General features: G+C 36.8%; 1 protein-coding gene across 1 annotated transcript in view; it reads right to left on the reverse strand.

Annotated features, from left to right (window-relative positions):
• The window catches only part of LOC138305177 (dnaJ homolog subfamily C member 2-like), a 34,993-nt gene extending 17,469 nt beyond the window's left edge, over nucleotides 1–17,524 (reverse strand). Inside the window, 13 exon segments of the mRNA XM_069245601.1 lie at nucleotides 2,120–2,208; nucleotides 5,446–5,493; nucleotides 5,495–5,551; nucleotides 6,806–6,874; nucleotides 11,516–11,637; nucleotides 12,606–12,697; nucleotides 13,042–13,107; nucleotides 14,270–14,356; nucleotides 14,803–14,947; nucleotides 15,261–15,362; nucleotides 16,174–16,249; nucleotides 16,594–16,784; nucleotides 17,330–17,524. Of these exon segments, the coding sequence (XP_069101702.1) occupies nucleotides 2,120–2,208; nucleotides 5,446–5,493; nucleotides 5,495–5,551; nucleotides 6,806–6,874; nucleotides 11,516–11,637; nucleotides 12,606–12,697; nucleotides 13,042–13,107; nucleotides 14,270–14,356; nucleotides 14,803–14,947; nucleotides 15,261–15,362; nucleotides 16,174–16,249; nucleotides 16,594–16,784; nucleotides 17,330–17,387 (1,202 nt within the window). The 5' untranslated portion in view covers nucleotides 17,388–17,524.
• Nucleotides 17,525–17,881: the final 357 nt, after the last annotated feature.

The raw sequence follows: 17,881 nt of genomic DNA on the forward strand, positions 1-17,881 counted from the left end.
TTTTATTGAAATCCGACCAGCAGTTATGGAGAAGTCGATTGTTGACGGACGCCGGACGACGAACGCCGGACGCCGGACGCTGCGGTATCCCATAAGCTCACCTCGGTCCTTTGGACCAGGTGAGCTAATAAGTATCTTGTATTTGTGTTGAGAAGTCTAGCAGGAATCAAACCAATGTATCCTTGATAATAAGTATTTTGTATTTGTGTTGAGAAGTCTAGCAGGAATCAAACCAATGTATCCTTGATAATAAGTATCCTGTATTTGTGTCGAGAACTCTAGCAGGAATCAAACCAATGTCTCCTTGATAATAAGCATACTGTATTTGTGTTGCGAACTCTTGCAGGAATCAAACCAATGTATCCTTGATAATAAGTATCCTGTATTTGTGTTGAGAAGTCTAGCAGGAATCAAACCAATGTATCCTTGATAATAAGTATCCTGTATTTGTGTCGAGAACTCTAGCAGGAATCAAACCAATGTATCCTTGATAATAAGTATCCTGTATTTGTGTTGAGAACTCTAGCAGGAATCAAACCAATGTATCCTTGATAATAAGTATCCTGTATTTGTGTCGAGAACTCTAGCAGGAATCAAACCAATGTATCCTTGATAATAAGCATACTGTATTTGTGTTGAGAACTCAAGCAGGAATCAAACCAATGTATCCTGATAATAGGTATCCTGTATTTGTGTTGAGAAGTCTAGCAGGAATCAAACCAATGTATCCTTGATAATAAGTATTCTGTATTTATGTTGAGAACTCCAGCAGGAATCAAACCAAATGTATCCTCGATAATAAGTATCCTGTATTTATGTCGAGAACTCAAGCAGGAATCAAACCAAATGTATCCTCGATAATAAGTATCCTGTATTTGTGTTGAGAACTCTAGCAGGAATCAAACCAATGTATCCTTGATAATAAGTATTCTGTATTTATGTTGAGAACTCTAGCAGGAATCAAACCAATGTATCCTTGATAATAAGTATCTTGTATTTGTGTTGAGAACTCTAGCAGGAATCAAACCAATGTATCCTTGATAATAAGTATCCTGTATTTGTGTTGAGAAGTCTAGCAGGAATCAAACCAATGTATCCTTGATAATAAGTATCTTGTATTTGTGTTGAGAAGTCTAGCAGGAATCAAACCAATGTATCCTTGATAATAAGTATTCTGTATTTGTGTTGAGAAGTCTAGCAGGAATCAAACCAATGTATCCTTGATAATAAGTATTCTGTATTTGTGTTGAGAACTCTAGCAGGAATCAAACCAATGTATCCTTGATAATAAGTATTCTGTATTTGTGTTGAGAAGTCTAGCAGGAATCAAACCAATGTATCCTTGATAATAAGTATCTTGTATTTGTGTTGAGAAGTCTAGCAGGAATCAAACCAATGTATCCTTGATAACAAGTATCTTGTATTTGTGTTGAGAACTCTAGCAGGAATCAAACCAATGTATCCTTGATAACAAGCATACAGAGTATTACTGAAGCAATATATTTACCATGCCTGTCCCCTCAACTTTTCACCGAGAATAAACAAATGAAGCCGTGCGAGTACTGACAATGTTTTTTGTTCTAAAAATTGTCACAGTGACTTAAACTTTAATGTTGGTCCAATGACCCAGAAATTCAAACTTGACCAAAATATTTTGTGATGTGGGCCATTATTTGTCTCGCCTTTCCCCCATTCCACAAACTGCTAAAGTCCATTTTACAGAAGACAAACAAGTCAAATATTTGTCCATGCGATTGATCCCATGAAGACAGTAATAAGAACTTGACCAATGATAAAATTTAGATTTACTTTTCCAAAAAGTAGACTTTAGCACAAATTTAAGTTTTTAATCCCTAGAATAAAAGAACAAGAGTATTTAATTTAACCTCAAAATACTGTGACCGGTGAAAATCTTTTTTTCAATCTTTGTCCATTTTTTCTCAATAATGCAGAATAAGTAAATTTCAGTTCAATCAGATTGACTTTGTCAACAGCAGACTTTCTTGACTATTGTCTTTGATGAGACAAAAACAGGCATTTTCATATCTTAATAATATCTTAGGCATCAATCAAAGTGATTTTCCAAGTTTGTGAGTCTAATATGGCCAGACATACTTACTTCGTTAGGGACAGGAGGTCAGCTAGTCTGTCAACATCAGCCATATTGGAGACTTTTTCTTGTTCTGATGTGGCAAAGTATTCCATGTCCTGAAATGAACCGCCAATAGAACTGAATCCACTATTGTCATAAAGGTAATCACATTTCTATCATTTATGTTTAACTGGTGTTTGGAAACAACCCATCATCTTCAACAAAATACACATGTATGTACATTGTTTCTTTTAGGTCAAGAACAGGACAGCAAAATAGAGTACCACATGTATGCAAAAAGATCTCTCATAACAGTTAATCGGTTATGTCTCACAATTGATTTGATTTGAATTGATTAGTGTAACGTCCTATGAACAGCCATTTAAGGACGACCAGCTTCAGATGGTGGAGGCGTAGAAAAACCACCGACCAGCTGTCAGTACCTGGCAACTACATATACCCCACATGAGATTCAAACTTGCAACCCAGAGTTAGGAGTACTTGTGGTAAAATATGGAGACATCTTAAACACTCAGTCACCACGGTCCCTATATTATATGTTTCACAACCTCCAACAGGTTTTGTTAGTTTGTTACAGGACATCTTAAACACTCAGTCACCACGGTCCCTATATCATATGTCTCACGACCTCCAACAGGTTTTGTTAGTTTGTTACAGGACATCTTAAACACTCAGTCACCACGGTCCCTATATCATATGTCTCACGACCTCCAACAGGTTTGGAAAGTTTGTTACAGGACATCTTAAACACTCAGTCACCACGGTCCCTATATCATATGTCTCACGACCTCCAATAGGTTTTGTTAGTTTGTTACAGGACATCTTAAACACTCAGTCACCACGGTCCCTATATCATATGTCTCAGTTTGTTACAGGACATCTTAAACACTCAGTCACCCGGTCCCTAATCATAGTCTCGCCTTTGTTAAGTTTGTTACAGGACATCTTAAACACTCAGTCACCACGGTACCTATATCATATGTCTCACGACCTCCAATAGGTTTGGTAAGTTTGTTACAGGACATCTTAAACACTCAGTCACCACGGTCCCTATATCATATGTCTCATGACCTCCAACAGGTTTGATAAGTTTGTTACAGGACATCTTAAACACTCAGTCACCACGGTCCCTATATCATATGTCTCATGACCTCCAATAGGTTTGGTAAGTTTGTTACAGGACATCTTATACACTCAGTCACCACGGTCCCTATATCAAATGTCTCACAACCTCCAACAGGTTTGGTAAGTTTGTTACAGGACATCTTATACACTCAGTCACCACGGTCCCTATATCATATGTCTCATGACCTCCAACAGGTTTGGTAAGTTTGTTACAGGACATCTTATACACTCAGTCACCACGGTCCCTATATCATATGTTTCACAACCTCCAACAGGTTTTGTTAGTTTGTTACAGGACATCTTATACACTCAGTCACCACGGTCCCTATATCATATGTCTCACAACCTCCAACAGGTTTTGTTAGTTTGTTACAGGACATCTTAAACACTCAGTCACCACGGTCCCTATATCATATGTCTCACGACCTCCAACAGGTTTGGTAAGTTTGTTACAGGACATCTTAAACACTCAGTCACCACGGTCCCTATATCATATGTCTCACGAACTCCAAAAGGTTTGGAAAGTTTGTTACAGGACATCTTAAACACTCAGTCACCACGGTCCCTATATCATATGTCTCACGACCTCCAACAGGTTTGGTAAGTTTGTTACAGGACATCTTAAACACTCAGTCACCACGGTCCCTATATCATATGTCTCACGACCTCCAACAGGTTTGGTAAGTTTGTTACAGGACATCTTAAACACTCAGTCACCACGGTCCCTATATCATATGTCTCATGACCTCCAATAGGTTTGATAAGTTTGTTACAGGACATCTTAAACACTCAGTCACCACGGTCCCTATATCATATGTCTCATGACCTCCAATAGGTTTGGTAAGTTTGTTACAGGACATCTTATACACTCAGTCACCACATTCCCTATATCAAATGTCTCACAACCTCCAACAGGTTTGGTAAGTTTGTTACAGGACATCTTATACACTCAGTCACCACGGTCCCTATATCATATGTCTCATGACCTCCAACAGGTTTGGTAAGTTTGTTACAGGACATCTTATACACTCAGTCACCACGGTCCCTATATCATATGTCTCACAACCTCCAACAGGTTTTGAAAGTTTGTTACAGGACATCTTATACACTCAGTCACCACGGTCCCTATATCATATGTCTCACAACCTCCAACAGGTTTTGTTAGTTTGTTACAGGACATCTTATACACTCAGTCACCACGGTCCCTATATCATATGTCTCACAACCTCCAACAGGTTTTGTTAGTTTGTTACAGGACATCTTAAACACTCAGTCACCACGGTCCCTATATCATATGTTTCACGACCTCCAACAGGTTTGGTAAGTTTGTTACAGGACATCTTATACACTCAGTCACCACGGTCCCTATATCATATGTCTCACGACCTCCAACAGGTTTGGTAAGTTTGTTACAGGACATCTTATACACTCAGTCACCACGGTCCCTATATCATATGTCTCACGACCTCCAACAGGTTTGGTAAGTTTGTTACAGGACATCTTAAACACTCTGATTATTCTTAATAAAAGTAACATCTGAGAGGTACAATACTGGAGTTATCAGAAAACTCTATTTATCTGATTTAGACTGATTTAGACATGAAGAATTAAATATACCTTCACAGACAGATTTAGACATGAGGAATTCAATATACCTTCACAGACGGATTTAGACATGAGGAATTCAATATACCTTCACAGACAGATTTAGACATGAGGAATTCAATATACCTTCACAGACAGATTTAGACATGAAGAATTCAATATACCTTCACAGACGATTTTAGACATGAAGAATTAAATATACCTTCACAGACAGATTTAGACATGAAGAATTCAAATATACCTTCACAGACGGATTTAGACATGAAGAATTCAATATACCTTCACAGACAGATTTAGACATGAAGAATTAAAACCTTCACGACGGATTTAGAATATACCTTCACAGACAGATTTAGACATGAAGAATAATATACCTTCACAGACGGATTTAGACATGAAGAATTCAATATACCTTCACAGACGGATTTAGACATGAAGAATTCAATATACCTTCACAGACGGATTTAGACATGAAGAATTAAATATACCTTCACAGACAGATTTAGACATGAGGAATTCAATATACCTTCACAGACGGATTTAGACATGAGGAATTCAATATACCTACACAGACGGATTTAGACATGAAGAATTAAATATACCTTCACAGACGTCCGCAATGCTTTCCTTTCTTTCTTCAGGATTTTTTTTCCTTTCTTTCTTCAGGATTTTTTTCTGTGCCTCTTTTTCTTTTTTCGCTGCAGCAGCCTAAAGTAAAGAAATCAGATCAGTTTATTCAAATGTTCGAACATAATCTAGAAATGTTTAAGAAAAAACCTGAGTTCAGATATAGAATGAAACAAAGACATATAAACAAATTGACCTTTTCATATATGAAAAGTATTTGCTTCCATCAAACCTTCGAACTCATTAATGTATTGAAATTTTAGTCATTTTGACCCTGTTTGGTCCTGCCCCTCTGGTCCCCCAGGGGGTCAGCAAGGAACGATATGGATGATAAACTGCTACATCTCAGGCTAATAACTCTAATCAAGTTTGACCCATTTCCTATGAAAATTGAGGAAATAATGTATCTATAAAGGGCACTTCTTTCTACCATTTCCAGAATTCTAGAAAAAGATTTTTGAAGTTTTAGCCTATTTAGACCCTTTTGACCCTGCCCCTATGCCCCTGGGGGTCAGCAAGGACCAATATGGATATGATGTTTAAATGCCATCTCAGGCTAATAATTCTAACCGAGTTTAAACTCATTTCAATTTAAATGTATTTCTGTCACCACAAACATGCTTACAAGAGATAAATGTTTAAACTCTATGACTGTGTTAAATGTATTTCTGTCACCGCAAACATGCTTAAAAGAGATAAATGTTAAACTCTATGACTGTGTTAAATGTATTTCTGTCACCACAAACATGCTTACAGAAAACAAATGTAAGAGATGAATGTTAAACTCTATGACTGTGTTAAATGTATTTCTGTCACCGCAAACATGCTTACAAGAGATAAATGTTAAACTCTATGACTCTGTGTTAAATGTATTTCTGTCACCACAAACATGCTTACAAGAGATAAATGTTTAAACTCTATGACTGTATAGTTAAATGTAAGAGATAAAAATGTTAAACTCTATGACTCTGTGTTAAATGTATTTCTGTCACCACTCAAACATGCTTACAAGAGATAAATGTTTAAACTCTATGACTGTGTTAAATGTATTTCTGTCACCACAAACATGCTTACAAGAGATAAATGTTTAAACTCTATGACTGTGTTAAATGTATTTCTGTCACCACAAACATGCTTACAAGAGATAAATGTTTAAACTCTATGACTCTGTGTTAAATGTATTTCTGTCACCACAAACATGCTTACAAGAGATAAATGTTTAAACTCTATGACTGTGTTAAATGTATTTCTGTCACCACAAACATGCTTACAAGAGATAAATGTTTAAACTCTATGACTCGGTGTTAAATGTATTTCTGTCACCACATACTTTACCTGTGCCTTAGCTTCTTCTTCCTCTTTTTCTTTCTTTTTCCTTTCTTCCTCAAGTGCTTGTTTCTTTATCTATGGGAAACAAAAACCGAGTTCCTAATGCACCAATCAAATCCATCATATTTCTGTAAATTAACTAATGCACCAATCAAATCCATCATATTTCTGTAAATTAAGTAATGCACCAATCAAATCCATCATATTTCTGTAAATTAACTAACGCACCAATCAAATCCATCATATTTCTGTAAATTAACTAATGCACCAATCAAATCCATCATATTTCTGTAAATTAATTAACGCACCAATCAAATCCATCATATTTCTGTAAATTAACTAATGAACCAATCAAATCCATCATGTTTCTGTAAATTAACTAATGAACCAATCAAATCCATCATATTTCTGTAAATTACCTAATGAACCAATCAAATCCATCATATTTCTGTAAATTAACTAATGCACCAATCAAATCCATCATATTTCTGTAAATTAACTAATGCACCAATCAAATCCATCATGTTTCTGTAAATTACCTAATGAACCAATCAAATCCATCATATTTCTCAGGGGTAGAATTTAACTTTTTAAGCCACTATCCATTTTTGGCAAGTTGGTAAAATTTCAACTCGCCAAATCAGAAACTTGCTTGCCACTTTGAAATTTGTATTAAAATCAACCAATTCATTGATAACTATTTTATTTATTTATTGTATATAACAATAAATGTTTTACGTTTTAGTGTCGCTATATAAGTGTAGTTTGACAACTTTTTATTTTCAGAATGACAATTATTTAGCATTTTGTGCAAATAAAAAAAATATATAAAAAAAAAACCTTATATATGATTAAAGTGTTTTTGTCTAAACTTAACTGCAAATAACAGCAGGATTTATACTTGTCCTTTTTCATCTTGTGCATGCTTTTAGCAAACTACTTAAAACATTAGGAAGAAAGATTTTTCACGGAACACCTCTAAACTTTTCAATACCAAATCAATGTCGCTGTTTTTGAGACGCTTGAAAGTATACAGTATTTCAAAGTGTCGACAAGACGCTGCATTTGGAATGTTGTGCTTCCGATTCACGATTCATTTAGGCTATAGTTTGGCACACAATTTAGGACAGGTGTATTGATTGGAAAATTTAGTAACTATACATATGTATTTGAAATGACGAACGATACACCCGCTCGCCAAAAAATGCAAGTACAATATTTTTCCACTCGCCATTTCAAAAACTAACTCGCATTTGGCGAGTGTGCGAGTGTTAATTTCGAACCCTGATTTCTGTAAATTACCTAATGCACCAATCAAATCCATCATATTTCTGTAAATTAACTAATGCACCAATCAAAGCCATCATATTTCTGTAAATTACCTAATGCACCAATCAAATCCATCATGTTTCTGTAAATTAACTTATGCACCAGTCAAATCCATCATATTTCTGTAAATTACCTGATACACCAATCAAATCCATAATATTTCTGTAAATTACCTTATGCACCAATCAAATTCATCAAATTTCTGTAAATTAACTAATGCACGGATCAAATCCATCTTATTTCTGTAAATTAACTAATGCACGGATCAAATCCATCTTATTTCTGTAAATTACCTAATTTGCCAATCAAATCCATTACATTTCTGTAAATTAACTAATTTGCCAATCAAATTCATCATATTTCTGTAAATTAACTAAGGCACTTATCAAATAAATTAACTAATGCACCAATCAAATTCATCATATTTCTGTAAATTAACTAAGGCACTTATCAAATCCATCTTATTTATGTAAATTAACTATTGCACCAATCAAATTCATCATATTTCTGTAAATTAACTATTGCACCAATCAAATCCATCTTATTTATGTAAATTAACTATTGCACCAATCAAATCCATCATGTTTCTGTAAATTAACTAATGCACCAATCAAATCCATCTTATTTCTGTAAATTAACTATTGCACCAATCAAATCCATCATATTTCTGTAAATTAACTAATGCACCAATCAAATCCATCATATTTCTGTAAATTACCTAATGAACCAATCAAATCCATCATGTTTCTGTAAATTAACTATTAACTATATAACTTAATCACACAGTTTGCATGTCTAACAACAAGAGAGCCCCAGAGGTCTGTATCGCTCACACCTGGTTTGTAATGCCAAGATTAATGTTTCTGCATACAGGTTCATTGTTTCTTTTCTGAATGAATTTTAATATTAAACCTCTAAATCCCCTATTGGGCCCAACCCCTCCTGCCCCCAGGGGGGTCAGAGCCAAAATCTTTATACAAGGTTCTGTTCCCCTTCCCCCAAGGATGTTTATGGCCAAATTTGGTCATAATCCCAGTTAAACTCTAGGACAAGTAGTGAATTATAGATTTATCTCTATTTCCCCTATTGGGGCCCCACCCGTCCTGCCCCCAGGATGACCAGAGCCAAAATTTATACAAGTTCTGTTCCCCTTCAAAAGGATGTTTGTGGCCAAATTTGGTTACATTCCATGCAGAACTCTATGGACTAGTAGCGATTTAAAGATTTACCTCTATTTCCTCTATAGGGCCCCACCTCTCCTGCCCCCCGGGTGTCAGAGCCAAAATTTATACAAGTTCTGTTCCCCTTCCCCCAAGGATGTTTGTGGCCAAATTTGGTTACAATCCATGCAGAACTCTATGACTAGTAGCGATTTAAAGGATTCACTTCTATTTCCCCTATTGGGCCCCGCCCCTCCTGCGCCCGGGGGATCAGAGCCAAAATTTATACCAGTTCTGTTCCCCTTCCCCCAAGGATGTTTGTAGCCAAATTTGGTTACAATCCATGAAGAACTCTAGGACAAGTAGCGATTTAAAGGATTTACCTCTATTTCCCCTATTGGGCCCCGCCCCTCCTGCCCCCCGGGGACCAGAGTTAAAATTTATACAAGTTCTGTTCCCCCTCGCCCAAGGATGCTTGTGGCCAAATTTGGTTACAATTCATGTAGAACTCTATGACTAGTAGCGATTTAAAGGATTTACCTCTATTTCCCCTATTGGGCCCCACCCCTCCTGCCCCGTGGGGTCAGAGCCAAAATTTATACAAGTTTTATTCCCCTTCCCCAAAGGATGTTTGTGGCCAAATTTGGTTACATTCCATTCACAACTCTATGACTAGTAGCGATTTAAAGGATTTACCTCTATTACCCCTATTGGGCCCCGCCCCTCCTGCCCCCGGGGACCAGAGCCAAAATTTATACAAGTTCTGTTCCCCTTCCCCCAAGGATGTTTGTGGCCAAATTTGGTTACATTCCATTCAGAACTCTATGACTAGTAGCGATTTAAAGGATTTACCTCTATTTCCCCTATTGGGCCCAGCGCCTCCTGCCCCCGTGGGGTCAGAGCCAAAATTTATACAAGTTCTGTTCCCCCTCCCCCAAGGATGTTTGTGGCCAAATTTGGTTACAAATCATGAAGAACTCTATGACTAGTAGCGATTTAAAGGATTTACCTCTATTTCCCCTATTGGGCCCCGCCCCTCCTGCCCCGGGGGGTCAGAGCCAAAATTTATAACAGTTCTGTTCCCCTTCCCAAAAGGATGTTTGTGGCCAAATATGGTTACATTCCATTCAGAACTCTATGACTAGTAGCTATTTAAAGGATTTACCTCTATTACCCCTATTGGGCCCCGCCCCTCCTGCCCCTTGGGGATCAGAGCCAAAATTTATACAAGTTCTGTTCCCCTTCCCCCAAGGATGTTTGTGGTCAAATTTGGTTACAATTCATGTAGAACTCAATGACTAGTAGCGATTTAAAGGATTTACCTCTATTACCCCTATTGGGCCCCACCCCTCCTGCCCCCGTGGGGTCAGAGCCAAAATTTATACAAGTTTTGTTCCCCTTCCCCCAAGGATGTTTGTGGCTAATTTTGGTTACAATCCATGCAGAACTCTAGGACAAGTAGCGATTTAAAGGATTTACCTCTATTTCCCCTATTGGGCCCCGCCCCTCCTGCCCCCGAGGGGTCAGAGCCAAATTTTATACAAGTTCTGTTCCCCCTCCCCCAAGGATGTTTGTGGTCAAATTTGGTTACAATCCATGCAGAACTCTAGGACAAGTAGCGATTTATAGGATTTACCTCTATTTCCCCTATTGGGCCCCGCCCCTCCTGCCCCGGGGGGTCAGAGCCAAAATTTATACAAGTTCTGTTCCCCTTCCCCCAAGGATGTTTGTGGCCAAATTTGGTTACAATCCATGCAGAACTCTATGACTAGTAGCGATTGAAGGAAATGTTGAACCATCATGTTTCGGACGCGACGCGCCATCACGACGGACACGGAGCTCACCTATGACCTTAATATGACATAAGCTCACCGGCCCTTCGGGCCAGGTGAGCTAACAATTAGACAGCGAAGTTAAAAGCCTTGAAATGACTTGCAGTTGAACTGTTTTTGACTAATTACATAATTACCTGGGAAATTTATTTGCTAACGGAAATAAGTTGAATTTTCAAACAATAACCCTCCAGAGGAGAAAATATAATAATTAAACAATACAAATATCTCTTCCTTTACAAATGTTCAGCCTCCCGGCCATCATCAGGTATGGAAACATTTCATCCATCTTGAATTACTTGACATGATGCTGTAGAACAGTTGGTATACAGTACATCTTGAAAGAATGTGGATACCTTATATAGGAAAATTATTATTTGCAATAAAATACTCACTCTTTCTTCCTCTTCTGCTCGTTGCCGTGCAGCCTCCTGTTTCGCCCGTTTTTGAGCTAATTTTTTCTCTTTTTCTTCATCTCTGAATTTCTGTATTCTTGGATCACAGGCATAAGCATTATCTGAAATCATAGAATAACATTTTATAATATCAATACAGGCTGATCCCATCTCCTCTACTGTATACAATTGATAAATGTACATAACTTCATAGACAGCCCTATACAGACCTACTAAAAGGTACAGGCTGATCCCATCTCCTCAACTGAATACAATTGATAAATGTACATAACTTCATGGACAGCCCAATACAGACCTACTAAAAGGTACAGGCTGATCCCATCTCCTCTACTGTATACAATTGATAAATGTACATAACTTCATGGACAGCCCAATACAGACCTACTAAAAGGTACAGGCTGATCCCATCTCCTCTACTGTATACAATTGATAAATGTACATAACTTCATGGACAGCCCTATACAGACCTACTAAAAGGTACAGGCTGATCCCATCTCCTCAACTGAATACAATTGATAAATGTACATAACTTCATGGACAGCCCAATACAGACCTACTAAAAGGTACAGACTGATCCCATCTCCTCAACTGAATACAATTGATAAATGTACATAACTTCATGGACAGCCCAATACAGACCTACTAAAAGGTACAGGCTGATCCCATCTCCTCTACTGTATACAATTGATAAATGTACATAACTTCATGGACAGCCCAATACAGACCTACTAAAAGGTACAGGCTGATCCCATCTCCTCAACTGAATACAATTGATAAATGTACATAACTTCATGGACAGCCCAATACAGACCTACTAAAAGGTACAGGCTGATCCCATCTCCTCTACTGTATACAATTGATAAATGTACATAACTTCATGGACAGCCCTATACAGACCTACTAAAAGGTACAGGCTGATCCCATCTCCTCAACTGAATACAATTGATAAATGTACATAACTTCATGGACAGCCCAATACAGACCTACTAAAAGGTACAGGCTGATCCCATCTCCTCTACTGTATACAATTGATAAATGTACATAACTTCATGGACAGCCCAATACAGACCTACTAAAAGACGTATTCGAGCACTCTCCTCCTTTTTCTTCTTTAATCTTGCTGCTTTGTTTTGTTTTTCTATCCACCGTCTTTCTTCTCGACTGTAAATTAAAAGTTAATAACCACGTAAAACCTTCAATTGTAAATCTCCACCGGGCTTCTTACTGAACTGGGTCATCGAGAATTTTCTTACTTTGGTATAAAATCTCATTAATCTGATCATGACTTTGATGTGTGGTAGAACTGGCAAAATAGATCACTATGATGCTTTCAATTTTTTGTCAGAACCAAAATCCAGTTTAACAAATATATAAAACAGGATTTTCTAGTTTTACCAGCTTGAGTTTAAAAAGTACAACTTCAAGTTTACTGGAAATTTAAAACAAACCAAAACTATAAAGAACAGCAGAGTAATATTCAGAAATTAATAGAACCTAGCACTTACTTTTCTCCTTTTTCTTTTTCTTCTTCATCTAGATATGAATATTCTCGCCAGGAATCAAAATCATACCTGTTGGATAAAATCCCATATTTAACATCAAAATCACATATTCACTATCAACACCAAAATCACATATTCAACATCAAAATCACACATTCTATACCAACATCAAAATCATAACTACCCGGTATAAAACATAAATTATTTGTTTGTTCTTTCTTAAGTGGTTGGGAGCTTTTAAATCGTTTTGTAGAAATTTTTTGATTTGCAGATGAAACAACAATATTAATAAAGTATAAAACATCAATCGTAGCCCTGTCATTCTTCATCTTTATAATAATTGTCCCATAACAACCACAAAAACAACAAGAGGCCTAAGGGCCTTAACGGTCATCCGACTACCTTGGCAACAGCCGTATAGGAAATTAATTAGGTATGGTGTCATGGTTAAAAAATAAAAACACTTGGTCGGGACCATGTTAAGATCATTTCATGCAAGTTTCAGCCAAACTGCGTGGGTAGAACTTTAGAAGAAGATCAAAATAAGTTTTCAAGATGGCAGCTTTGGTGGCCATCTTGGTTTTCATCATTTCATGCAAGTGTCACCTAAATCACACTGGCAGAATTCGAGAAGTTCTAAATTCCTTGAAAGTAAGTCAAGGTGATTCATTTTCACAACTTTGGTACCCCTTCATCCTAGCATGCTACAGGCCAAATATGAGTATTCTGGGCCTTACGATTATTGAGAAGAAGTCATTCAAAGATTTTAGCCTATTTGACCCCTGTGACCTTGAAAGTAGGTCAAGGTCATTAATTTACCAGACTTTGGTAGCTCTTCATTCCAGCATGCTACAAGCCAAATATGAGTACTTTAGGCCTTAGGGTTATTGAAAAGAAGTTGTTTGAATGAAAAGTTTATATACAGCGCACGCCGACGGACGGTGCATGATGACTATAGGTCATCCTGACCCTTCTGGTCAGATGACCCTAAAAATATCTACACACAGTCAAGTTATGTTAAATTTCTAACAGTACTCAACTTCAAACTTATATATCATTAGACAGACTGTGATTAAAGTAGTTTTTAACCAATGGATAATCTATTAAATGGATAATCTAACGGAAAATCTGAGAAAGTTATTAAATCTAAAAGCTTGAATTTAATCCGTGCTATTTGTACGTTAATTAAAATCTTGCTCCTATAGAAAAGATAACTCCATGTATGACTTACCAAAAGGAATAAAAGTGGTTAACACTATCAATTGTATCATTTTCATCTCCAAGCAATGGAACTTTTCTTTTCTTGTTGTTATTCCATCTGCAATAAATAATGCATGCATCATCAAACTGTCTCTATCTTTTATCAAGTAATGTATGTATTGATGTAACAAATCAAACACATACAGATAACCTTATCATGCAAGGAAAGCAAACAAAACACAAATTTCCTGTTTAAATGATTAAATATAGTTCAAACTTGACTATCTATGTGACAGCACAGAACAATCTAGAACTGTCCTCCAGGAGGTCAACATACACTCTCCCTCACCCCACAACCTATCCCTGCAGTTATAAGGATTAGTGCCATAAAGTTTTATTGAAATCACTTCAGTAGTTAAGGAGGAGTGGTTGTTGAATGGTTTTGTAACAAAGGGGCATAATTCTGAAAAGGTAGAGGTATCTAGTTTCTGCTACAGATTACTCACATCTACAGTGTACATAAGGATTATACAGTGAGTGTATAACTATAGGTGAGGTACAAACCTGGCATTGCGTTCAAACACTGGTCCAAACGTTGTATAGAAGGATTCTTTTGTTTGCTGGTTATTACTGGGCACACTATCATCAAACTCAGGGTCCACACTGTCATATGATCGTCTCTTGGTCCGTGAACCCAGAACCTCATAAGCTGAAAAGGATATGTTTCATTTCTTTTTTACTTTTTTTTATTTATTTATTTATGTTCCTTTACTCTTTCCTTGCTGGAGCCATTCCCATATGCAAATTTTAAAGAATTATAAAATTACATAAACCCATATAAGTCATAAATCCATAGAATAGATATGAAATTTTTTATCATTTCTATCATTTTACCACTCTGAAAATGAATGCTGTTTTAATAATAGACTTAAAAGATAAATTGAATGACATGAATGAAGATAAATTGAATGACATGGATGAAGATAAACTGTTCCTCTATATTAAGTATAACCCTCTCCCACCTCGTGTTATACAGGTAAAGTAGTCATCGTCTCCTTCTCCCTTCACCACCACACCTCGCGCCCGCCGCTTGTCTGGGTGATGTTTCAGCACTTTGTTTTTGTCTACAAAATAACCATTGTCAATTTGGTTCATCACAATCACTTTTTATGACCTAACATCAACAGATTTGGATTGGCTCCTCCTACTTTTCTGTCAAGCATTTTATGTCAGAAATTACAACACTCGGTGATCAGACACTTAATTCAGCGTCAATCAATCTTCAGAAGTAGTGATTATTGTAGAGTTGACATTTGTTGGAAGGTTTAAACCTAATGTTCTCCATTTCATAACAATTACAGATATCATTTTACTCCATAGAAAATATATATCGTTAACATATATATGTATTGGTGTTGGGAATCGGTTGAAATTTTAGGATCAATCTTCAGTTTTGTGTAACCAATCGATGATTGATTAAAATCAATTATATTTGACTGTGTAGGTTTTCCAGGAAAATTGTACAAACTTTCTTCTACAGGCTCACATGTTGCCATGTTCTTTAATCTTAGGTCACTTATGTTTTCACAAATAAAATCATATTCCTCTGAAGGTTTTACATCACTACTCAATGCTTATGCGCTCTTCAATGCATTTAGACACTTGATATTCGAAATGACATGAGCATCAACACACAGAGGCTATTTATTGTGACAAGTTTTCAGTGACATTTCTTGCACATTTTAATGATTGCATAATCATACACTTTCGTTTATCATGACCATTCTGACGAAACTCAATTACAGATTTCTTACTTGATTAAGTGGTCAAACACCCCAAACCAACAATACTCGACAAACTTGATTAATCGGACACCACTAATATGTATCCATCTAGATAAGATGTGAATTATTGTACCAGACTTAGTCTACTTACATGCTTTCTTTATCTGGTTCTCTGAAGCTCTGTATCTTAATTTTTTTAAACCCAAAACTGCATAATGGTCTTGGTTCTGAAACAATAATTCAGACAATTGTCAGGTTAAAACAATGAAAGGTTGTACACAACAAACATGTCATTTACATTAATTTCACGAAAACAGAGATCAAATATTTAACACAGCTAGAGATACAATTGTCTTCTGTTATACCATGGCCACTGCTCATCCCACTCCATTACTAAATGAATGGAAGTGACATGTTTCTTACAGATGTTGTGGTTGATTGTGATAGACCTTCATATTGTAAGCCCTGTTGTAAAATTATTGAGGTAAGACAATTACTGCTTATATGCTTCCCCCTAAAATCCTCCAAAAAAATAAGGACTAGGGCATAAACATTAGATAAGAGAGCTCACCTTCCATTCCCTAGGGTCAAGCCCCAACAATAGAGCATCATCGCCATCATCGTCCATGCCATCTTCATCATCGCTTTCATCGGAACTGGAACTCTCAAGGGAGTGGTGAGATAGAGAGTGTTTGTGACGTCGCCGAGCACACAGTGCCTCATACCAACGACCAACTGGTTCTATCTGGAGCACTGTGGGCACTGTCAAAGTAAAGCTATATAAAATACCTGTATGCATGTAGATTATCAATGAAAGGCAGATGTTAATGTTCAATATCATCTGTTCAAACAAATAAATTAAACCGTGAAAGAGTCATATTTATAACCATGTAGTCTGAACAATGTCTAATAGATTGTGTAGTTTGATATCCTGACATATCACAAGACCTCTGCGTCACAAGTTCAAATCCCTAGTTATTGCGGGGCGCAGTTTATATAATTGCCAGGTACTGATTGGTGGCTTTACTCCGGGTACTCTGGCTTTCCTCCACTATCTAACTCTAGCACACCACCCAGCTTAGACTTAGTTAGGCATTTTATTTTATTTTAATATCCATCTTATCTTATAGAGGTTTTACATTGGTCACAAATACCTATTTTTATATCTCATTTTTAATACTTACATTGCTGCATAAAAATTGTTAAAAATTCAAATGTTAAAAAACAAACATTGGTGAAACAAGTAAGTCACGATAACAGTATAAAGTAAACGGACAAAAAGCCGGTTACAGTTTTCAATCGTTTACCCGATATTTTGCCCAACAGTTCGGTCGTCTGGCCCTCCGTGGCCTCCGGTAAAATCATTTCGGATATATGAGTGTTCTTCCTGTGGTTTTTGTGAATGTCACTTTTATCTAATGATATTACTGAAAGAAAATTAAACTTATTACGACTTTGCACATGTGTTTCTCATGTTGGGATATGAATGTATAATGTACACGAGCTATATACTTTGAAATTAATGGGGCGTATACCGAATGCGTGTAGAAGTTCAACCACTCAGACAAGTTTATCGACTTTTTGACTAAGTTTTTGTAGGCCTATTCGTTCATTTATTTGCAAATCATCATCAAATTTCTCATATATCCAATACATGTATAACCTCCCCCTCCTGCCCCCCCTCCCTTGTTTCTTTTTTGCCCTCCCCCCCCCCGCCCTTGTTCCAGGAGACATATGACTAAACCTAAATCATCTAATTATTGTGTTAGTTCAAAGGTACGACTCTTTGCAGATGACTGTGTCCTATATAACGAGAAATCAACAAATACCAAGACCATCGATTATTACCGGATGACCTA

This window comes from Argopecten irradians, chromosome 12, assembly GCF_041381155.1.
Source record: "Argopecten irradians isolate NY chromosome 12, Ai_NY, whole genome shotgun sequence".
NCBI classification, from domain to species: Eukaryota; Metazoa; Mollusca; class Bivalvia; order Pectinida; family Pectinidae; genus Argopecten; species Argopecten irradians.